The 25,183-nt window shown below is 44.0% G+C and overlaps 1 protein-coding gene across 3 annotated transcripts in view; it reads right to left on the reverse strand.

The window, feature by feature from the left end:
* eml5 (EMAP like 5) overlaps positions 1-25,183 on the reverse strand; it is a 66,889-nt gene that overhangs the window by 29,805 nt on the left and 11,901 nt on the right. For all 3 annotated transcript variants that reach the window (XM_021574374.3, XM_090211335.1, XM_090211334.1), the window contains exons 2-4: positions 18,470-18,629; positions 11,894-11,992; positions 11,404-11,472 (exon numbers count right to left, since the gene is read on the reverse strand). In XM_021574374.3, coding sequence (XP_021430049.1) covers positions 11,404-11,472; positions 11,894-11,992; positions 18,470-18,629 — 328 coding nt within the window. The remainder of the gene's footprint in view (positions 1-11,403; positions 11,473-11,893; positions 11,993-18,469; positions 18,630-25,183) is intronic.

Here is a 25,183-nt window from a genome sequence, read left to right on the forward strand (position 1 = left end):
ACTTGTGTCATGCACAAAGTAGATGTCCTAACCGACTTGCCAAAACTATAGTTTGTTAACAAGAAAGTTGTGGAGTGGTAGAAAAACAAGTTTTAATGACTCCAACCTAAGTGTATGTAAACTTCTGACTTCAACTGTACTCATTTGAGGTTTTTCCTTTATTTGTACTATTTTCTACATTGTAGAATAACAGTGAAGACATCAAAACTATGAAATAACACATACGGAAACTTCTTACTTCAACTGTACATGCAGGTTTTAAGTAAAGTGTTATCCAAAATCCAAACTACTTTTGAGTCTGTAGATAGAAGAAATATCTCAACAGTGAGGGTACATAGTGTAGCATAGTGTGTCCGACGTATCAGAGAGCTGTACCTCTGCAGAGGTAAGACAGGAGCCAGGGATGGGCTCCAATATCAGCCAAGTCAGCACAGTGCTTTGGTGCTACAAGGGCCAGTGTGTTAACAGGAGGGATCGATTATCACAGGCCAGCATAATCTCAGCCTGTGTTGGAGCCAGGCAGTGGGGATGGATGCGGCATGACTGGGTGCCTTCGGTGCTGGGTCTGATAAGACAGGGAGACGCGGTATCCCGCTAATCCCCGAAATGCTCTGAATTACTACTGAGAGGAGACGAGAGGCTGGAGGGTTTATGATGAGGCCAGAGGGAGAGAGAAGAAGTGAGAGAGAGATAGTGTGTGTGTGTGTGTGTGTGTGTGTGTGTGTGTGTGTGTGTGTGTGTGTGTGTGTGTGTGTGTGTGTGTGTAAAACCACTGTCTTTTAAAGTAGGGAGAGCAGCAAGACCAGCCGATGCTCCCCAGCCAAGACCTGAGTTGAGTCACATACACGAGGAAGGGAAAATAAAGACTCACCAAGCTGTCCCTTCACTTTCTAATCTGTTCCACTCTTTCAACATATTCGGCTAAAAAAATTATATTCATTTGCTGCGTTTTTTATTAGTCATGGTCAGAAATTGCTCAGGGCATCATGTCTTGTTTGTTATTTGAAAAATGAGAAACATTTGGTCTTAAAAGAAAAACGCCTCTGGCAGGGGAAATGTTTATTTCCTCTGTTCCTTGGTGAATGTGATTTGAAGAAACGTTTATTTCCTCTGTTCCTTGGTGAATGTGATTTGAAGAAATGCTAAACAGGTGGGAATTATTAAAGTAAGGCTGCCAATGCCACTAAAGACCATGGCAGAGCTGTCTTAATAAATAGAACAGAGGGCCAAAGTGTGTCCAGAGGATAGAGTAGAGGCGGAAGCTCTACCACACTATGTGCCTAACCATGGATCTGCAGAATGTCAGTCAATCAGTAATATGTACCACAGCACTTCCCTGCACCACTACTCAGGGGAAAACCTTGTAATGTAATCAACGTGGAAAGGGTGTAATTCCTCAACCAGGCCAGGCAGGTAGGCATCAACTCCCTCTCCTCACCACACCATTCCCCCTCTCTGCCTGCCACTCATAACCACCACAGTGACTCTCAATGTCATGGCACTGAAGGCTTCACTGAGCATTATGGAAATGAATGACTTATTCTCAATTTTACAGCAATGACTGAATCTCAGTGTAAAGATACTTGCTGACGGATTGATGCCAGGGTACTATCAGAGGAGGCTTTGAAAGCACCTCTGTTTGCATGCCTCTCGTCTGCCTGTCTAAATCCTCCAAATATAAAGTTCTCTGTAAAAGCTCAGCACAGAATGTGTGTATGAATGTGCTTGAGTCTATAAGAATGTGTGTGTGTGTGCAACCTATATGACCTGATGTGTCTATCCTGCTAACACATTTGGTTCCTTGGAAGTTGTGGAAACATACGTTTTTGGTTTCCCATTGGTTCTGGGAACAAATCCATACATTTCTGACAAATAAAACAGAACGTTTTTTAAACATTTTGTGAATGAAATTGAACATTTAGTCTGTTCTGGGAATGTTAATTTGAAGCTGTTTTACTATGGTTCTCTGAGTGGCGCAGCGGTCTAAGGCACTGCATTGCAGTGCTAGCTGTGCCACTAGAGATTCTGAGTTCGAGTCCAGGCTCTGTCGAAACCCATGGGGCGGTGCACAATTGGCCCAGCGTCGTCTGGGTTAGAGGAGGTTTGGTCGGCAGTGATGTCCTTGTCCCATTGCACACTAGTGACTCCTGTGGCGGGCCGGGCGCAGTGTACACTGACACGGTCGCCAGGTGTACGGTGTTTCCTCTGACAAATTGGTGCGGCTGGCTTCTGGGTTGTGGGCATTGTGTCAAGAAGCAGTGCGGCTTGGTTAGGTTGTGTTTCGGAGGACGCATGGCTCTCGACCTTCGCCTCTCCAGAGTCTGTACGGGAGTTGCAGCTATGAGACAAGACTGTAACTACCAATTGGATACCATGAAATTGGGATGAAAAAGGGGTAAAAAAATTAAATAAAAAACTTACACTGAATGTTTCAATAACACTTTTAATAACACTGCTAGCTTAGTTTGGGTTAACTGTTTTGAGTTATAACCACAGATAGCAAATGAATTTCCATGTGTCCTAAGGCATTAATCATACAAACAATGTGGCACAATGTCAATGAGATTTGAACCTATGATCTTCTGTTCTTTATCCATGGAATTAGTCCACTGCACCACCAGGATGGAGTGAGCTTGCCTGTTTTTTTTTAACTCTTACAAAGCTGTTCATTTTAGTCTATTCAAACAGACCCCATTTCAAAGGAAAGAAGCACTCATTAAGATCAGGTGTGGCCAATTAGTGGGCGTGGCAAACACACCTGATAACACAAGATAGATGATAACAGAGTTTTGTTGATTCTGAGAACGGAATGTATATGTTCTCAATAACATTCTTAGAACGTTCTTTGAACGTTAGTAATGTTTTTTGTCTTTTTTATGGAAAGTTTTCTTAATGTTCTGAATACATGACTTTAAATAGAACCACGAGGAAACTTGGTGGAAATGTTATGCTGAAGTATTGAAATTCCCACAGGAGGATGTATAACGTTCTCTGAGCTATTTGAGAACCTTCGCAATGCCAAGCCTGTTGGAGAACATTCCTAGAACATTACCAAAAATACAATTAAATTTAACCATGTTTGAACTTTTAGGAAACGTTCTGATAATGTAATGAAATACCCAACAAAAATTACGTTATTTTGTCAAATTCCTTAAATGTGCTGCGAATTTTCCAAAGCCAAGCAACAATTCTGCACCATTCCCAGAAAGTTGTGGGAAGGTTGTACAGTATGCAAAATAAACATAGGACAACCATGATCTCACCAAGCTCTAAGAAACATATGGTTCTCAGAATGTTATGTGTTAGCTGGGTATCACCTAATAGTGATAGACATACGTGAAGGAGCTGCTTAATCAGGTATAGAGGCAAACTAATCATCTATCAACCAGACGTGTGCGTGTCTGCAAGTCCCAGGCACAGGGCTGCCAAGCAAGATCACAGTCAAAGCCAAATCAAATGACCTACTGATCGCAACATGATTTTAGCTAATGGTGGATCCTCTTGCTTCCCTCTTTTCTTTTGTGTTGAGGTGGAAGCGGCAGACGTAGTCCCAGAAATGATGTTTTCCTGGGATTGTAGTGAGGGGATTATTGGGGCTAAATCTCCTGGATGCATTGAGTGCTATAATCGCTGAGTGAGCACAGGGCTGCAGAGCAGATGTCACACGGTCCGCAGGGTAAAGGCTTGGGAATTATGTGGGATGATTGCTGGATTGCCTTGGCATCAGGAGATAGAGCGGGAGACAGACAAAGAGAGAGATTTAGAGAGAGAGGATTGCTTCGCTGCATAGGGGTTCTGGCGCAGGGTTGTGGGAGAGGGGTATATTATCACGAGGGGTGGGGGTGGGAGCACCTTCACATTACAGATAAGGTAGACAAATGCATATTATTCCAATGATAAACACATACTCAATTAAATGGAAAAGATATCATGAAAGCAGAAGTTCCCTGTAATATGATACTTATCTAAAGACAACAATTTGGTCTAAATTCCGTTTGGGGAAATAACATCCTCCATGAATCTAATACAGAGCACCAAGGCTTTGCAGAGATATGGGTGCTTTTTTATATAAGATCTGCTTGATGAAAAAAGTTGAAAAATAAGTATTCTTTAAACAGGATTGAGTGCAGCAGGAACACTAACCACGTTTTCATTGACAGTTTTTATGAGAGTAAAGATATATCGTCCATTTTTTAAAATCACGACAGGTGTAATGGAAACAGGAAGTTTCAGTACAATTTTATACATCTCGACCAATCATTTGTTCGTTCAACATGGTGGGATCATTTAGTGCTGGTAAAATTAATAATGCAAGAAATGGCGGTGGAAACATTGTCGTGACTTTACTTTCATTAATCTGATGACTGTTATTTATTGAATCAATTAACTATGTTTAATTGTTACCCAATTAAATTAATAATGTAACAATTAACTAATTAGGAATTTGGGGCACCACGAGAGCGGTTGTTTAAAGAGTTACCATCTCACGAATTAAACTCTAAAAGGTCTTTACCTAAAACAGTCAACATTTTAATCATAGCCTCTTATCATATCATCATTCTGAACAGTCTTAACCTCCTATATCTGCAAAAAACCCAGCCTTACTCATGATTCAGTACAACAGAAATTGGTTTAATTATTGATTCATTAGCTAACTAAATGATAACACAAGATAAACATACACACTTACTACATTAGGAAAATGTCCCTAGCAGACTGACACAACAGCTTGTTACAAAGAAGATGAAGAGGGAAGGAGAGAGAGAAAGAGACAGTTATCATTAATACATTTTAGGAACTACTACTACAGTAATTATATACTTTGCACACAAACCTCTGCCCGTTTGGAGTAAGAAATCATTAATGTATTTACGTGTGAATGCCTTCGTTGAACATTTTTTTCTCTGTCAGAACTAGGCCATCTTAGGAAGGGTGTTGGGCCTTTTTGCGGGAAGCTTATAAGGCTCTAATTGTCCCAAAAGGGGTCCCCCCACCCCCCTGGTCTAAATGTGAATGTATTTATTTGCCAATCCTTTTATGCACTCTGGTTGAAAGGGATGGTTCAGTCAGGCTGACATGCTCCCTGACCTCACTCAGAGTGTGGCTACTTACTATGCACAATTTATAGGAGACAATTTATCTCATGGCTCCTAAAATCACATTCCAATCTTAACAGAAATACTTTCATATTTTTTATATTTCATATTCAACACTTCGTACATGTAGTGTATATACTTTTCAAGTTAGTGTATTTCCCTTATAACATTTTTAATGACATCACAAAAAACGGCAGATCTCCTCTTCGTCTGAAGAGATGCAGCATGGTAAGTGTCCATACCTTTAATCAAAGAAAGCACTGAACACTGAATACAAAAATAACAAAAGAAACGTGAAGAAACGAAACCGAAACAGTACCGTGTGGCGACAAACACTGACACGGAAACAAACACCCACAAACCAACAGTGAAACCCAGGTTACCTAAGTATGATTCTCAATCAGAGACAACTAACGACACCTGCCTCTGATTGAGAACCATACTAGGCCGAAACAGAAACCAAACATAGAAAATCAAACATAGACTGCCCACCCCAAATCACGCCCTGACCACACCCAAAGGTGCAAAACCTGAACCTATAGGGGAGGGTCTGGTTGGGCGTCTGTCCTCGGTGGCGGCTTTGGCGCGGGACGTGGACCCCACTTGACCACAGTTTTTGTCCGACTGACTGACTGGTGGCTCTGGCGGCTCCTGGCTGGCGGCTCTGGCGGCTCCTGGCTGGCTGACGGCTCTGACGGCTCCTGGCTGACTGGCGGCTCTGGCGGCTCTGGCTGGCTCCTGGCTGACTGGCGGCTCTGGCGGCTCAGGACAGACTGGCGGCTCAGGACAGACTGGCGGCTCTTGCGGCTCAGGACAGACGGGAGACCCTGGCGGCTCAGGACAGACGGGAGACTCTGGCGGCTCAGGACAGACGGGAGACTCTGGCGGCTCAGGACAGACGGGAGACTCTGGCGGCTCAGGGCAGACGGGAGACTCTGGCGGCTCAGGACAGACGGGAGACTCTGGCGGCTCAGGACTGACGGGAGACTCTGGCGGCTCAGGACAGACGGGAGACTCTTGCGGCTCAGGACAGATGGGAGACTCTGGCGGCTCAGGACAGACGGGAGCACCTGTAGGCAGAAGACGGAGAGACAGCCTGGTGCAGGGGGCTGCCACCGGAGGGATGGTGCGTGGAGGTGGCACTGGGTTGACCGGACCGTGCAGGCGCACTGGTGCTCTTGAGCACCGAGCCTGCCCAACCTTACCTGGTCGAATGCTCCCGGTAGCCAGGCCAGTGCGACGAGGTGGAATAGTCCGCACTGGGCTGTGCTGGCGAACCTGGGCCACCATGCGTAAGGCTGGTGCCATGTATGCCGGCCCGAGGAGAAGCACTGGAGATCAGATGCGTAAAGCCGGCTTCATGGCACCTGGCTCGATGCCCACTCTAGCCCGGCCGATACGAGGAGCTGGAATGTACCGCACCGGGCTATGATAACGCACTGGGGAGACTGTGCGCTCCACCACATAACACAGTGCCTGCCCAGTCCCTCTCTCTCTCCGGTAAGCACGGGAAGTTGGCGCAGGTCTCCTACCTGGCTTCGCCACACTCCCCGTGTGCCCCCCCCAAGAAATGTTTGGGTCTGCCTCTCGGGCTTCCAGCCGCTCTGCCGTGCTAGCTCCTCATAATGCCGCCTCTCTGCTTTTGCTGCCTCCAGCTCTGCTTTGGGGCGACGATATTCCACTGGCTGTTTCCAGGGTCCTTACCGTCCAGAATCTCCTCCCAAGTCCAGTTCTCCAGGTATCGCTGCCTCTCCTGCTGCTGCTGCTGCTGCTGCTGCTGCCTGTGACCACACTGCTTGGTCCTTGGTTGGTGGGTGTTTCTGTAATGGCAGATCTCCTCTTCATCTGAAGAGGAGTAAGGATCGGACCAAGATGCAGCGTGGTAAGTGTCCATAACTTTAATCAAAGAAAGCACTGAACACTGAATACAAAAATAACAAAAGAAACGTGAAGAAACGAAATCGAAACAGTACCGTGTGGCGACAAACACTGACACGGAAACAAACACCCACAAACCAACAGTGAAACCCAGGCTACCTAAGTATGATTCTCAATCAGAGACAACTAACGACACCTGCCTCTGATTGAGAAACATACTAGGCCGAAACAGAAACCAAACATAGAAAAACAAACATAGACTGCCCACCCCAACTCACGCCCTGACCATACTAAATAAAGACAAAACAAAGGAAATAAAGGTCAGAACGTGACATCGCCTCTGACCATTCCCCACATTCTCTGTTAGGAATATTTTTCCAGTATTCGCTTTAGAATGTGTTAAGAGTTTCAGTGGAAAAAGTCTCTGGAGATAAAGGAACATTGCTGTGTTAATTTGGAGAGGGTTGTTCTCTGAATCTCCTCTCCTTTAAATTATGACAGGGTGTGAGCTGTCAACCTCCACCAGCTCCGTCCTCCCCTCCCCTCTGTGGGTGAGAGATGATCCGGTTACTGTCATCCATTGCCAAGCTGATCTGACCCATTCGGATCCTCACAGGACAGTCATGACAATGTCTTTATGCGCAAATGTCCATATAATAACCATCATATTGAAGTAAAATTGGAGTCACGCGATGATGATATGGTGTGTGGTCCTCCCACTACTACTCAGAAAAGCATGCAGTTTATTAGGCTATATGAAATAAGTTATGATGAACTTGACAGGGTGCTGAAAGTGCACGGTGATGAGCTTGATGCTCCATTCCAATAAATATTGAGGGTCTTATTCTGGTGACCGATGTCCAAACTAGCCTACCAGCACAGACTATACCCGCACTGTATCTAACAGCTGTTGGCTAGAATGCATGTGCCAAGTCCAGAATATGCACATTTGCTATTTAACGCAACAGCTTTTGTGACAAAAGTATCGGTAGAGTTGATAAACTTTGAACATTACCTTTTTATTCGGAACATGAAAACTTAAGCGAAAATCTACATTTTGTGTTCACTACATCATCACGCACTGATTTTTATCCACAACAAGTCTGTTTGGTGGAAACACACCACTAGTGGGAAAATACACATATTATCTTTATGCAGATTGTTTTATATTCACATGAAAATCTTGCCAATTGGATGGAAACCTAGCTACTGAAAGGGTATGTCCACACTGCCAAGTATAAGAGACACTGCTGAATTCTCCTTTAAAAATACTACATTTTTCCTCCTCTGCAAACAACATCCAGGACATCTATATCAGGAGGTGTGGTAGGAAGGCACGGAAAATCGTTGAAGACTCCAACCACCCAAGCCACAGACTATTCTTTCTGCTTCCGCACGGCAAGCGGTACCGGTGCATCATGTCTGGCACAAACAGTCTCTTGAACAGATTCTATTCCCAAGCAATAAGACTCATAAATAGCTAACGACATAGCTACACGGAGTTAACCTTGTATCCTCATTGACCTTTTTTTGTCTCTATGCACACTCACATGGCCCTAGTAGCCCCCCCCCCCCAACACACACACACACACACACACTCACTCCATCATCTTCTCACTCACAAATAACATGCACATACATTTATACTGACTCTACACACCCACTCACTTACAAGCTTACTCTGTTTATCTTATATCCTGATGCCTAGTCACCTTACCCCTATACATATCTACCTCCATCACTCCAGTAAAAACATTTTTTTACATACAGTACCAGTCAAAAGTTTGGACACACCTACAGTTGAAGTCGGTTTACATACAACTTAGCCTCACACTTTTTCCTCCAAACATAATGATGGTCATTATGGCCAAACAGGTCTATTTTTGTTTCATCAGACCAGAGGACATTTCTCCAAAAAGTATGATCTTTGTCCCCATGTGCAGTTGCAAACCGTAGTATGGCTTTTTTTGTGGCGATTTTGGAGCAGTGGCTTCTTCCTTGCTGAGTGGCCTTTCAGGTTATGTCGATATAGTACTCATTTTACTGTGGATATAGATACTTTTGTACCTGTTTCCTCCAGCATCTTCACAAGGTCCTTTGCTGTTGTTCTGGGATTGATGTGCACTTTTCGCACCAATGTATGTTCATCTCTAGGAGAAAGAGCGCGTCTTCTCCTGAGCGGTATGATGGCTGTATGGTCCCATGGTGTTTATACTTCTGTACTATTGTTTGTACAGATGAACTTGGAAAGGAGTTTGGAAATTGCTCCCAAGGATGAACCAGACTTGTGGAGGTCTACAATTTTTATTCTGAGGTCTTGGCTGATTTCTTTCGATTTTCCCATGATGTCAAGCAAAGAGGCACTGAGTTTGAAGGTAGTCCTTGAAATACATCCACAGGTACACCTCCAATTGACTCAAATTATGTCAATTAGCCTATCCGAAACTTCTAAAGCCATGACATCATTTTCTGGAATTTTCCAAGCTGTTTAAAGGTACAGCCAACTTAATGTAAACTTGTAAACTTCTGACCCACTGGTATTGTTATAAGTGAAATAATCTGTATGTAAACAATTGTTGTAAAAATGACTTGTGTCATGCACAAAGTACATGTCCTAACCAACTTGCCAAAACTATAGTTTGTTAACAAGAAATTTGTGGAGTGCTAGAAAAACAAGTTTTAATGACTCCAACCTAAGTGTATGTAAACTTCTGACTTCAACTGTGCTCATTTAAGGTTTTTCCGTTATTTTTTCTATTTTCTACATTGTAGAATAATAGTGAAGACATCAAAACTATGAAATAACACATATGGAATCATGTAGTAACCATAAAAGTGTTAAACAAATGAAAACATATTTTATATTTTAGATACTGCAAAGTAGTCACCCTTTGCCTCGATGGCACATTTGCACACTCTTGGCATTCTCTCAACCAGCTTCATGAGGAATTATTTTCCAACAGTCTTGGATGAGTTCTCACATATGTTGAGCACTTATTGGTTGCTTTTCCTTCACTCTGCGGTTCAACTCATCCCAAACCATTTCAATTGGGTTGAGGTTGGGTGATTGTGGAGGCCAGGTCATCTGATGCAGAACTCCATCATTCTCCTTCTTGGTCAAATAGCCCTTACACATCCTGGAGGTGTGTTAGGTCATTGTCGTGTTGAAAAACACATGATAGTCCCACAAACCAGATGGGATGGCGTATTGCTGCAGAATGCTGTGGTAGCCATGCTGGTTAAGTGTGCCTTGAATTCTAAATAAATCACTGACAGTTTCACCAGCAAAACACCCCCACAACATCACACTTCCTCCTCCATGCTTGACGTGGGAACCACACATGCAGAGATCATCCGTTCATGTACTCTGCTTCTCACAAAGACACAGCGTTTGGAATCAAAAATCTCAGATTTGGCTCATCAGACCAAAGCACAGATTTCCACCGATCTAATGTCCATTGCTTGTGTTTCTTGGCCCAAGCGAGTCTCTTCTTATTATTGGACTCTATGAAGCATTTATTTGGTCTGCAATTGCTGAGGCTGGAACTCTAGTGAAGTAATCCTCTGCTGTAGAGGTAACTCTGGGTCTTCCTTTCCTGTGGCATGAGAGCCAGTTTCATCATAGTGCTTGTTGGTTTTTGCAACTGCACTTGAAGAAACTTTAAAAGTTCTTGAAATGTTCCACATTGACTGACCTTCATGTCTTAAAGTAATGATGGACTGTCATTTCTCTTTGCTTATTTGAGCTGTAGCCATAATATGGACATGGTCTTTCACCAAATAGGGCTATCTTCAGTATACCACCCATACTTTGTCACAACGCAACTGATTGGCTCTAACACATGAAGAATTAAACAAATTCCACAAATTAACATTTAAGAAGGCGCACCTGTTAATTAAAATGCATTCCTGGCAACTACCTCATGAAGTTAGTTGAGAGAATGCCAAGAGTGTGCAAAGCTGTCATCAAGGCAAAGGGTAGCTACTTTGAAGAGCCTTAAATATAAAATTACGCTTTTTTGTTAACTACATGATTCCATATGTGTTTTTTCATAGTTTTGATGTCTTCACCATTATTTTACAATGTAGAAAATAGTAAAAATAAAGAAAAACCCTTTAATGAGTAGCTGTGTCCAAACTTTTGACCGGTACTGTATATCTCTTGTAAGGCTTTGATATTATCACTGCGATAAAGCAAAGAAGGCCAAGAGGAAAGGAGCGCATTTCCATTAAATTCTCTACAGAACTTTCTGAAACATTATGGTAACCAGACACAAGACATCATACCTTTTCAAAAGAATAGTCTATGATGGACACCATATCTGTGCGTGCTAAACATCCAACATATTGTAGATTCTAACACACTTTGATAGCTTGAGGGCCTTCAGTAAGCTAGTTTTGTAAGGTATAAACTTGATTTAAACAGTACCTTGATATGTTTGACACCACAGCTAACAAGCTTGCTTGGCTGGTACAAGTCCCAGGATATGTCAAATATCTGTCGAAAAGATCACATAGTAAGTTTACCTTTGTACAATTAAATGCATAACATACGGTGCAACAAATACTTTACAATATCCGAATGTCATCTTCAATTAGCATCATTGTACAAGATCTAACACAAACACTTCAGGTGTGTTAGTGTGTGTAGGGATGTATCTTTGCGTATGTTGGCTGAATAAAAAGACAGCTGCATACATTTGATCTTTTGAACATTTGATTTCATTAGCTTAGTGTCTCCTCAGCCATTGTCGGGAATGCTAATGATCAATCAGGCCTAACTTGTTTATGTGCGTCTCCTTTGGGCTCATCCTCCTTCCTGCTCCATCCTTGCGGCATTTCTAGCTACAGTAATTGAGGAGATCGATCTGGGCTTGGTAGCCTGAGACAGAGAGGGGAGGATGGTGTAGTATAGTTACCCTGTCAGTGTGGCCAGGAGCTGCTGCTAGCACCTTGCCCCTCCTCCAGTCCCACACACAGATTGTGTTTTTGGAGTCCAGACCCACTGACACCAAACACTGTAAATGAAAAATAATTTTATGAAACAGAATGTATGGTACAGAACACAGCCTACTCTAAACAACACTATTTTACTTGACACTCATATGACTCATGACTACAATAAAAGAAAATATAACATTGGCTGTATACAGTAAAGGTTTCCATGCCTCTGGCTCTGGATAGGAGCTCATCTGTATGATTCTGCTGGAAGAGGCTCCTATAGCCCAGTGAGTAGGCAGCAGCAGCAGGAGAGGGGATGCTTACGGAAATCCATCTCTACTCTGCTGCACCTTGCTCTGTTTGGTGGTGGGAGGAAACTTTGATCTGCCAATGAATCAACGTTTGGGCAAGTCCACATGAGGGGATGAGAAGTGTTTGAGAATACTGTATTTTAATGAAGGGTAAAGCTTCACCCCATGATGAAACCTTGTGAAACTGTGGGTATTCATTCAGCAAAGAAGGGTGAGATTATCTGGATCAAAAAGTTTGCATGTGTCACACCCTAATCTGTTTCACCTGTCTTGTATTTGTCTCCACCCCCCACCAAGTGTCTCCTATTTTCCCCATTATCCTGTGTATTTACACCTGCGTTTTCTGTCTGTCACCAGTTTGTCTTGTTTTGTCAGGTCTTACCAGCGTGTTTCTTCATTTCTCTAGGTCTTGTTTTCTAGTCTTCCCGGTTACGACCTTTCTGCTTGCCCTGACCCTGAGCCTGCCTGACGTTTTGTCCTTTTTTTTGACTCTGCCTACGAACCTCTGCCTGCCCTCAACCTGCATTTTTGCCTGCCCCATTTGATATAATAAATATTCTGAGTACCGAACCAGCCGCCTCCTGTGTCTGCATCTGGGTCATAACCTGAGTCGTGATGGTATGAACTGACCATGACTAACCCAGCAGACTTTGACTAGCTCCGCAACACTGTCTGCCTGCAAGGAGCCACCATTGGAAGACACGAGGAGCTACTTCAGAACCTTTTGGAAGGACTCCATTCCTTGGTGGAACGCCATAACCAGGGTTTCAACTCATCACTGGAGTAATTCCGCAGACTATCTATCTAGAAAGCCACAACAGAAACCTCCCGGACACTCAGTAACACTGCTACCAGCGGTGCTTTTCCCCAGCCTAACCCAGCTTCCAGAAGAACTCCGCATACCACGTTCGGAGCGCTATGTTGGGGATCCTGGGACCTGCCGGGCGCATCTCTCCCAGCGCTCCCTCATCTTTGAGCTGCAGCCCTCTTCATTTCCTTAAGACCGTTCAAACATAGAGTATCTCATAATGCTGATGTCTGGAAGGGAGCAACAATCCACCGTTTGCATTCGTCTGGAGGATTTCGTAGCGGAGGTGAGAAAGGTGTTAGATTCTCCGGTGTCTGGGATAGAGGCTGCTCGGAAGCTACTTCAACTATGTCAAGACTTCTGTAGTGTGGCAGACTACACAGTAGACTTTTGCACGTTGGCAGCCAAGAGTGCCTGGGACCCGGATTCCCTGGTCGGCACCTTCCTTCATGTATTATCGGAGGAAATTAAAGATCGCAGTTCTGGAGTTATGCATGGACCTCGACTCCCTCATAGCCTTGACCATGAGGATCGATGGGCGCCTACGGGAACGCAGGAGGGAGAGGAGGTCTGTTCTCGGTCACACTCGCCCGTCCACGGTTTCTCCCTTGCCTCCGAACAATCCTGGAAGTCCTCGAGTCCTGCATTCCTGAGAGAATCTGAAGTCACCCGAGTTCCCTCGGGAATCATCGGGGACTGGTGACTCGTCTCTTCCAGAGCCCATGCAGCTGGGCAGGGCTAGATTGTCTCCTAATGAACATTTACGCAGGCTGAGCTCCAACAGTTGCTTGTATTGTGGTATTACAGCACATTATATATCCACCTGTCCAGTAAAGGAACAGGCTCATCAGTAGGTACAAGTACGCTGGTGAACAATACTGGGAGTCTCCAAACTCCTATTACTCATACTCCTCTTCATGCTATCCTGCTAAATCTCTCCGGGTGCTCATTGACTCTGGGGCTGATGAGAGCTTCATGGACGCTACCCTGGTATCTGAGCTGGGTATCTCCACATAACCCCCTTCTATTCCCATGGACGCCAGAGCATTGAACGGACGCTCCATTGGCAGAGGCACTCACAGTACGGTTCCCATTAACCTGCGTGTGTCGGTCAATCACAGTGAGTCCATACAGTTTCTACTAATTTAATCTCCTCATGTTCCTGTGGTTTTGGGATTTTCATGGCTCCAGAGGCACAACCCCTTGATCAACTGGGCTACTAGTTCTATCCTGGGTTGGTGCCAGTTCTGCCATGCACACTGCCTTAAGGCGGCACAGCTTGCCCAGGGACGTCCTCCTGCAGGCTTGGGAAAAGCCTTGGATCTCTACGCTGTTCCCGCAGAGTACCAGGACCTCCGGGAGGTTTTCTACAAGACTCACGCCACATCACTTTCGCTGCATCGTCCCTATGATTGCGCCATTGATCTCCTCCTGGGCACCACACTGTCTCGGGGGCGGCTTTATTCCCTGTCTGGGAATAAGGCCATAGAGGACTACATTTGAGGACTCTGGCTGCAGGGTTCTTCTTTGTGGAAAAAAGGACTAAACCCTGTATCGACTATCGGGGCCTCAATGACATCACGGTAAAAAAAATCTACCACTCCTCTCTTCAGCATTCGAGCCTCTCCAGGGGGTGAACATCTTTTTGATGTTGGACCTTTGGAATGCCTACCACCTAGTTTGGATACGGGAAGAGACGAGTGGAAGACAGCCTTCAACACTACGCGAATCTGGTTATGCTGTTCAGACTGACCAACGCTCCCGTAGTGTTCGAGGCCATGGTCAGCGCTGTGCTCCGTGACATTTTAAACCGGTTTGTGTTTGTCTACCTCGACAACATCCTTGTCTTTTCCTGTTCAGCTCAAGAACATGTCCTCCACATCCAACAAGTCCTCCAGCACTTCCTGGGGGAACCAGCTGTTTGTCAAAGCAGAGAAATGTGAATTCCATTGCTCCATTTACTCCTTTTTGGGATACGTCATCGCTGCAGGGAACGCTCAGATGGATCCTGACAAAGGTGAGAGCGGTGGAAGATTGGCTGAGTCATGATAGCATGAAGCAATTGACAAATGATTCAGAAGGGCTGTTTAAGCATTGTGGATACAGCAGGGATCTTACTTCTGTTTGTTATCAAATAAATGGTTGGCCGCACAGCCCACGAGTAGTATACGGCCCGCAAAATAGTTTACAAAGTTGATATATATCTTTTCTAAAGGTAGCTCCAATAATATGAGTCATAACTTTCTAACGGTTTGACCTAGAGGCAATATTTTTGCATGGTGCAACGATGACACGATCACAGAGCTGTGCTCTCTTCAGAGTATATATATATAATATATTATGATAGGCTACTCCGCGATACAGCAAAGCATGTTCTAACAGGTGAGGTGCAAAGGGAGTGAACACTAACGCGCTCTCCAGTGAAGAGGAAGTTCAGTAAATATTGTAGGACAGTGGAATGTTGATAAAACTGCTTCTTTATTGTTGAAAGTAAAAATGCATTACGGCCCTTATCAGGGGTTTATTGCTTGGTCTTTGTGGGTTAGCTCAAAGGGTTTATTGCTTGGTCTTTGTGGGTTAGCTCAAAGGGTTTATTGCTTGGTCTTTGTGGGTTAGCTCAAAGGGTTTATTGCTTGGTCTTTGTGGGTTAGCTCAAAGGGTTTATTGCTTGGTCTTTGTGGGTTAGCTCAAAGGGTTTATTGCTTGGTCTTTGTGGGTTAGCTCAAAGGGTTTATTGCTTGGTCTTTGTGGGTTAGCTCAAAGGGATTATTGCTTGGTCTTTGTGGGTTAGCTCAAAGGGTTTATTGCTTGGTCTTTGTGGGTTAGCTCAAAGGGGTTATTGCTTGGTCTTTGTGGGTTAGCTCAAATGGGTTATTGCTTGGTCTTTGTGGGTTAGCTCAAAGGGTTTATTGCTTGGTCTTTGTGGGTTAGCTCAAAGGGTTTATTGCTTGGTCTTTGTGGGTTAGCTCAAAGGGTTTATTGCTTGGTCTTTGTGGGTTAGCTCAAAGGGGTTATTGCTTGGTCTTTGTGGGTTAGCTCAAAGGGTTTACAGATTGACAAATGAAGGAAGCTTTTATACACTGAGTATACAAAAAATTAGGAACACCTGCTCTTTCCATGACATCAAATCAAATTGTATTTGTCACATACGCTGAATACAACAGGTGTAGTAGACCTTACAGTGAAATGCTTACTTACAAGCCCTTAACCAACAGTGCAGTTTTAAGAAAAATATGTGTTAAGTACCAAATAAAATACCAAATAGTTAAAGAGCAGCAGTAAATTAACCATAGCGGGATATACATGTATATATACAGCGGGTACTGGTACAGAGTCAAAGCTTTTAAGAAGCCTTTTGGACCTAGACTTGGCACTCCGGTACCGGCTGCCGTGCGGTAGCAGACAGAACAGTCTATGACTAGGGTGGCTGGAGTCTTTCTGACAATTTTTAGGGCCTTACCCTGATATTGCCTGGTGTAGGTCCTGGATGGCCTTACATCTAGGATTAACCTAGACTGACCAGGTGAATCCTTTTGAAAGCTATGGTCCCGTATATTGATGTCACTTGTTAAATCCACTTCAATCAGTGTAGATGAAGGGGAAAATACAAGTTAAAGAAAGATTTTTAATCGTTGAGACATGGATTGTGTGTGTGTGCTATTCAGAGGGTGAAGGGGCAAGACAAAATATTTAAGTGCCTATGAACGGGGTATGATAGTGGGTGTCAGGCGCAGCGGATTGAGTGTGTCAAAAACTGCAATGCTGATGGGGATTTCACTCTCAACAGTATCCTGTGTGTATCAAGAATGGTCCACCACTCAAAGGACATCCAGCCAAGCTTTGGAGTCAACATGGTCCAGCATCCCTGTGGAACGCTTTCAACACCTTGTAGAGTCCATAACCTGATGAATTGAGGCTGTTCTGAGGGCAAAAGGGGGTGAACTGAATATTAGGAAGGTGGTGTCCCTACTGTTTTGTACACTCAGTGTATATTCCTACTGTGATTAATCACTGAACCCTTTAGAGACCATTTTGAAACAAATCCTTAAAATGTAAATGTGGATTTTTTATTTGCATTGGATAAGAAATAAGTGCTTTTATCAATGTCAACTGTCCTCAGAAGTTTCTTCACTGTCATCTGGAAGGGGCCATTTTACTTTTTTTGAACCTTTATTTAACTAGGCAAGTCAGTTAAGAACAAATTCTTACCCTGGCCAAACCCAGACGATGCTGGGCCAATTGTGCGCCGCTCTATGGGACTCCCAATCACGGCTGGATGTGATAAGGCCTGGAATCGAACCAGGAACTATAATAACACCTCTTGCACTGAGATGCAATGTCTTAGACCGCTGAGCCACTTGGGAACATAACACAGTCCAGACAATGTTGACATGACCAGATCCGTAGAGAGGACAGAGAGAGATCAGGAGACCCAGTGAACACAGAGGCATTCAAAGCCAGAGCCTGTTATAGTTTTAGACTGTCACATCCTATCTCAATCCCCAGACGACTCTATCCAACCAGGAAAATGCATGGACTAATTTCCATGGTGTAGCTCTGTAAACAGTGGAGGTAGAACTGCTCTGAGGGGCCCTATGGGAGACTCAGAGGGGCTCACCAAGATAAAACTGAGTGCTTGATCCATGAAATATAGATTTTTTTAAATGCAACAAATACTAGACAGCAAACGACTGTAAATAAACCCTGAAAAGTATTCCTCTGTGGAGAGTTGGCAACAAGCTAACATTTCAGTGAAGGAGTATACATGAAGTTATAACACCTATCAATAATGCCTCATGCAAATTATACTAGTTCCTCCTATAATGTCAGTAACTTATATGAAAATGCAATGGGTGGGGGGTGCAGAATGTTAAATATGGCATGAAGAGCTGAAATACATTAGCAATAGTTTGCACAGAGAAAACAACACCATAAGTAACGATACACTCTTCTACTGGAGTACACTGCTACTCCAGTCATCAAAGCTCTGGCCCCTGTACTGTTTGTGTTGCTCACCTTAACTTCACAACGTGCTGCCAAACTCTGTGAGTCAGTGGATGAAAGAGATTCCAGCTGACTCTTAACGTTAAACCTCTCTCTCACACTCTCTCTGTCGCTGTATAGCCTTCCTGCTAAAACCACTGGAGCAATCACAGATGTGTCATTTAGAAACGCAACCCAGTGGGCGAGCCGAGCAGGAGTGCCACTGCCATGCCAGAGCAGAGGAGGCGCTAACAGTCATGTAGCTGCTATATTCATTTCTTACTGAACTATTCATGTTCATCTAATCATCTGCAATTATCCTGAGTCTTTTCCCCCTACATCTGTCACTTGATGTAGTACAATAATACGGAAATCTAGCAAAGTAGATTTCCGTATTTTGTATGAGCACACAGCATGGATACGCATAAGGAAGTGTTGTCTCATAACTGTACCTGTCCATCGAGGTCGAAGGCCAGGCAGGCGATGCCGTGTGTGTGCGTGTCCTTGAGGATGGACACGGTCTGTACGGTGTAGGAATCCCACACACAGATGTAAGGCTCCTTGCCCACCTGTCCCGTGGCTACCAGCACACGCTCCGGATGCAGAGCTAAACTGTAAGGAGAGAGAGAGATAGTCAGAAAAATAAAGAGGCAGAGAGAGAGAGAAGGGGGAAGAGAGAGACAGAACCCAGAGAACACAGCTGCACATTCTCTTTTAGAAACCAGTGAGTCTATATTCTATAGACCTAATGATCAGTGATTATCCCTCTCACGGCAAGCCTGGGTGTGGACAGAGCAGAGGAAGGCCTGGCGTTATCAGAGAGCGGAAGCTATTAGGCTGAGCTGCCATGTTGGATCTGTGACAGGCCAAGGCAGGAACATGGTGAATCAGAGGGGCAGCTTTACCCCCCTGGAGGTGCAAGTGTTCTAATTAACCCCTTCATGCTCAGATCACTCACAATGTCATCCTTAATCTTTGGATGTTTTACACTCCAGGGCATGGCAGGAAATAGCCTACCCACTGCCCTATTTCAGGATTTATCATCCTCTGACCCCAGCCGTTTGCTCCTTCACCTGTAAGTCGCTCTGGATAAGAGTGTCTGCCAAATTACTAAAATGTAATACTCACCTGCCCAACTGCTCCTTTCCTCTCCCTCCCCTTGCCACTCTCTGCTCCCTCCACTTTCTCTGCTCCCCCCACTTTCCACCCTCCATCGTGGCACGCTCCACATCTGAGCAACAGCCTGCCGTCTGATGTATGTAGCATCCCCCTTCCAGCAGCCGCCAGTCACGTTCCAGGCAGGGCTGAATGATTCACTGGGCAATTCTTCCCCTTGCCTTGTCCCGTTATATATTTCATGGTGCGATGTAGCTCCCTACATTATAATCAGGGCTCCTGTTTTGCCAACTGCACTCAACAACTTCTAATCCGGTATCTTTGTATTCAGATAGCAGGCCAGAGATCTACCGCACCAGCATGCTGCTGACTCCCGTCAGCTCAGAGGGGGGAGGCGTCAGGCGGTTCTCGGTTTTCTCTGTGTCAGGAGATTATTTTTCATATTTTATTGTGACACTCAATTTGCATTTGAAATGTGCTCCTGCAACTATTCTGCTCGCTCTGTCACAGCTCTGGAAATCAGTGATGGTCGGTACTTTTTTTTAATGAGCCTGGCCTTATTTCTGTTACAGCATATTGGATGACTGTCATTCATATTCCATTCACCCACTTCAATGTAACAGCGACAGGTTTAGGCTACTACATGATACTCAATTTTCCCTAAACCCATCATGCGGTTGCTACAACCTAGCCTATGAATGAACGTTTACAATGTAGGTGCACACAGGTCGAGAGAAAATGTTGTGTGACACATTCAATACCGACTTGCACACTCTTGCCTGCATCTTGCTGATCTAGGGTGTAAACATTAGTCCAACAGTTGCAAACGACAGTTTCTATTGGATCCCGAAGAACGCAGCAGTCTACGGCACTGCGTCTCAGTGCTAGAGGGATCATTTCAGACCCTGGTTTGATTGCAGGCTGTATCACAACCGGCCGTGATTGGGCGGCGCACAATTGGCCCAGCATCATCTGGGTTAGGGTTTGGCCGGGGTAGGCCTTCATTGTAAATAAGAATTCATTCTTAACTGTTTTGAGTAGTTAAATTAAATTAAATAGATGTTTATCCCCGTTCCGTTTGCTTCCGTTTAAGAAAAGTTTTTCAACAGAATCGGCGGAATGATCAACCGTAAACCCAGTTCACTTTCATAGCAGCTACATTGTATTCCTTCTCGCATCTACACACTCTCCTCCTCTCACCTTTTCCCTTCGCTTGTGAATTTCAATGCACAACACATCAGCTGTATGTGACCAGGCAAAAAACCTTTCCAAGCCAAACTATATCATAACCACTACACACAGCCGACATCGTTGTCACCATATTAGCTACAGTAACTTCCTAGTCAACATTGCTAATAGAACTAACATGTTAGTAAACCTGCTACAATAGCTACGTAGCACCATTAGGTGTAAAAACTTTACTTATCCAGTTGCGGCCCACTTCTTGGAGGCAGGCCACTCGATTTCGTCTCTGCGTTATATTGGCATCGAACATGTCACCCTCCCTAGGAGAGGGGGTGACCTTGATAATTTGTTAAAACGAGAGGCTGCCTGGATCTTTAATTTAAAGACCCTTGCGCCCTTCGGTCTCAACGTAGACTTTGATCTTAAGCCATTCTTGTGATTATTGTGACTTTGCCATTGTAATTGTTTGTAAACTTGTGTAGTCAAATTAATCTATGCTATCCATTTGTTGTTTGTATGCTGTTCTTTGTATGACATTTTAATATTAGATTATTAACCAATGATATTAGGCCACTCTTGGCCATGATTACAGACACCTGTGTCTTTTGACACTATATAAACGAGTCATCCTGCAGTGTTTGTGATTATACCCTGATGAAGACAGCTTGGCTGTCGAAACGTTGGTATTACATTTTTGCATCTGAGCTCCTAGAGTGTGTGGCTCTCTTTTATTTTCAAGTAAACCTGCTACAATCATGCAGTAACGTTACAATTTACCGTCAGTAAGCAGTTTAGCACTTACACCGACGAGCCCCAGTGGCAATAAATTAATACAAAATTAGCTCTCTATGCATTTGCTAGCTAAGTAAGTGAAACTGAAACTGAAAAAAAACTATTGTCTTTCTCTCCCTTTGAGTCAACTACTCACCACAGTTTATGCACTGCAATGCTAGCTAGCTGTAGCTTATGCGTTTAGTTCTAGATTCGTTCTCTGATCCTTTGATTAGGTGGACAACATGTCAATTCATGCTGCAAGAGCTCTGATAGGTTGGTCATAATAAGATAATAAGAAGCGGTCATAATTACTGTGTAAGTCTATGGAAGGGGGTGAGAAACATGAGCCTCCTAGGTTTCATATTGAAGTCAGTGTACCCAGAGAAGGACGGAAGCTAGCTGTCCTCCAGCTACACCATGGTACTACCGTAAATAGTGATGTTGAGGCTACTGTAGACCTTCATTGCAAAACAGTGTGTTTAATCAATTATTTGGTGATGTGAATATATTTTGTATAGTTTTATCTAAAACGGATAACTGTTTTAGTGTAATTCCTCTATTCAGCTGTGGTGCTGTGTTAGTGATAGGCCAGGGATGGGCTAAGAGTCTTGAGAAACAGGGCAGTGTTTAATGTTTTTCTCACCCCTCACCCTCTCCCCTTTCTCCCCCTCCCAATTCTGGGAACACAATCCGGCCTGGCATCACTTTTCAACTCCTCTTGTATGAATTACATAATCACCTCCAAGCAGCTAGAAATAGTAGCCAGAGGAAGATAATATGATTGGTGCTCTTTGAAATACAGGAGAACAGCACATGAAAATGCTTTTCAAACTGAATGCGTGATGTAGTCATCAGATAAACAGCACACTGATGTCAATACCATACATTCAGCAGCTTTATTCAGTACACAAATTAAACAAAGAGAAGGACATTGTTCCCAAAGCCTAGGACCAAGAGGCATGGAGAGGCAGCCTTTAGTTATTATGCCCCTAGCCTCTGGAATAGTCTGCCAGAGAACCTGAGGGCCGAAACTGTGGACATATTTAAAAGAGATCTTAAAACATATTTTTAGCTTTGCTTTTCCTTTTAAGTTGTTCAGTTTGTCATTCTTTCGTTTTTTATCGTGTTTGTTGTGTAGTAAATATTTCAGCTTATATTTTAATTGTTTTTTATTGGATGTTTCCTGTAAAGCACATTGCGTTGCATTCCATGTCTGAAATGTGCTGTATAAATAAAGCCTGATTTGATTTGAATGAACCTTTGTACATTGTACCTTACATTTCTGAATGCAAACATTGCGCTTTGCATTGCTGATTGCAAACTCTGCTCTGAATATCACACTGTGCCTTGTATTCCTGAATACTCAAGGTCAGGGACAGAAAAAAAACTATTGTGATTCAGAAATTCTACATTTCCTACAGGGAGGTTGCATTACTCTAGCCAAATGGCACTATGACTCACTGTCTTTCTACACAACAGACTCAGAGAACCTCAGCTGCAGGGACAGGGGACTTTCGTTTCTACATCTGAGTGTGGAGGAATGTCCTTATTAAGGAAATCCCAAGCAGAGGTCTGTGTTTTCCTCAGAGCAGCTGGAGAGTGTGTGGGGAGACGGGGGACCCAACGCCAGTGAAGGCTGTCCCAGACTGGTTTTCCATTACCAGTGACAGTCAGGGTTGAGACAGGTGCATTAATCTCTCCTCCTCCCAACTCTATCCACATAGCTGTGGACAGATGGGACAGGCCAAATTGCAACCCACCCTGTGAAGGCAGAGGTTAGCTGGGGCACACCACATCAATCAAGAGTCAGCCCCTAGGGCTGTTCCACTAGTTTATAAAGATAGGGCATCTCTTGACTCATAGATTCAGTTTTATTCCTTAGTCAATTTATAGTCAAACCTCTCAGAGTTTTCCTTCTCCTGTACTGACATAATGTGACAAACAACTACAGACAGTACAATAGAAAAACTCATCCCAGTCCTTCCGGCACAACAACGTCACCGCTTCAATTGCATTTCTATCAACTAATGAGATAATGGACAGGGCTGGTAGTGGTAGGGATGGTTGTGTAGTGCTGCAGTGCTCTGGTTTGACAAATGGCTGTTTGATGTTGCTGGCTTCAACTTGCCAAGACCAATCTGAGTGGAGGAAGGCAGGCGGGCGTGTTGGGCTGGATAACTGCAGTCATTGAGGTGGGTGCTGGGTGCCACTGCTATACTGTTGGGATGGAGGAAGTGAATAGGGCATGTTGAGAGGAAGCAATGTAAACCCCAGGGATAGTGACAATGGTTTAGGGACTTGGTATGGATGATGGCCGATCATCATGGTGACACAGAGCTACGGCATGGGAGGAGTCAAAGATAATTCAGGGCCAGCCAAGGGATCATTTAACTTAAGCGTTTGATCAGTGGAGGCTCGGCATTCATTAGGAAAAAGGGTTTCACTTAAGAACAGTGTGCATACTTGTGTGCGTGTGTTTTGTTTCATTACACAGTAAGTCTGCTAATTGTATACATCTTCATTCATTTCTCTCAAATAATTATTGTTGCAAAGGGACAGCTCAATTATATTGACATGGCTAATAAATTAACAAATTATGCTGTCAAATCAGCAACTACATCAACCTATCTTTCTTGAATCCAGGCCCCTACATTAGTAGTTTACTTCAAGCAAATTGTATTTATCAAATAAAACATTGGTCTGTTGATTGATGGAGTACAAAATTATTATTAAGGTATATTAAAACGACAGATATGATGCTTCACAGCCACCCACACACACGCTCACGCACCACTAATCACTACTTGGTTAGTTTCCAAGTCAGGTTTGATCCACACTGAAGGAGCAGTCACCTTGCCTGCTATTGTCCAGGATTATAAGGAAGTGGAGGATTAGTACATTTTTAAAAGTCAGTATTTATCTTCCTTGGCTTCTACAAAGCATGTTTAATCCGTTCGCCAATAATACACCATGTACGGCACTTGTCTGTCTGTGGCGAGGCTGCTCTAAAGTGTACATTTAAAAAAAGAGGCAAAATTGAGTCTTTCCTATTGATTGAGATCACAGTTTGTGGCACAAACTCAAGACAACACCTCAGAACACAGTTTATATTTACATTGTTCTTTTTCCACAGCTTGGTGCAGTTTGGGGAAGACGCTGGATCATGCTATTTTCTAAATAAACAGTCCAGCATTCTGGAGGATCTTAATTGGACTAGACAGACATGCTCTTTAGAATGCACAATGGCATTGTCCCACCAACAGCCTCAGACCTGTCAATCCACACAAAGCACCTGAAAATAACACTCAACTTCAGAAGCTTTTCTCTTGTGCAGTCGTGCATCAAAATCAGATACTATGATGACAAGTATTTCATTATTTATGTATGCATGTGTGTGTGTGTAGGGGAAGGGGGTTCAGGATGTGCTCGAAGAGGGATGCCGGTGTAGGGGGGTTGAAAATACTTGAGCTTTGTAGCAGCACTAGCCAAGACAAGCAGCTTTGGATAATAAAATAATGGATGACTGTAGTACTAGCATAGGCATTGGGATTTTGAACAGGGGTGCACCAGCCAGGATACAGAAATGGATAGCCAACCTGATGAGTGTGTGCTGGAAAATCAGTAAGAGAAAATGGCTTGTCCCCAGCTATTAGCATCACCGTAATAGGCTCAAGCACATACGCATGACTTCACCCACATAGTGTGTGTACCATATGCGCTGAAGCTGTAATGAACACGAGGGGAGACAGAGAGATGGTTTCAAGCACAGGGCGCAGCAGGTGTTTGTTGAAAAGGACCACAGGAGGAGGCAGGTAGCTGTGTCCAGGGGCAGGCAGAAGGTCATACACAGGGGGTCCAAAAGGGCAACAGTACAGGCAGGGAAAAGGCTAGTGATGTCGTCCGGGAGATCAGGCAATAGGTAGATAACAGGAAATCCGAAAGGCTAAAGTACAGGCAGGGAATAGGCGTCATTAGTGAGGCAGGCAAAAACTATCATACACGGGCGGTGAAAAACATAGCTCTGAAAGCTGTGTGTCACAAAACCAACAATACCACACAGTGATGGGGTGCAAAGAACTGAACTAAATAGT

The sequence above is a fragment of the Oncorhynchus mykiss genome, chromosome 19 (genome assembly GCF_057628025.1).
Source record: "Oncorhynchus mykiss isolate SJ-2025 chromosome 19, ASM5762802v1, whole genome shotgun sequence".
NCBI lineage: Eukaryota > Metazoa > Chordata > Actinopteri > Salmoniformes > Salmonidae > Oncorhynchus > Oncorhynchus mykiss.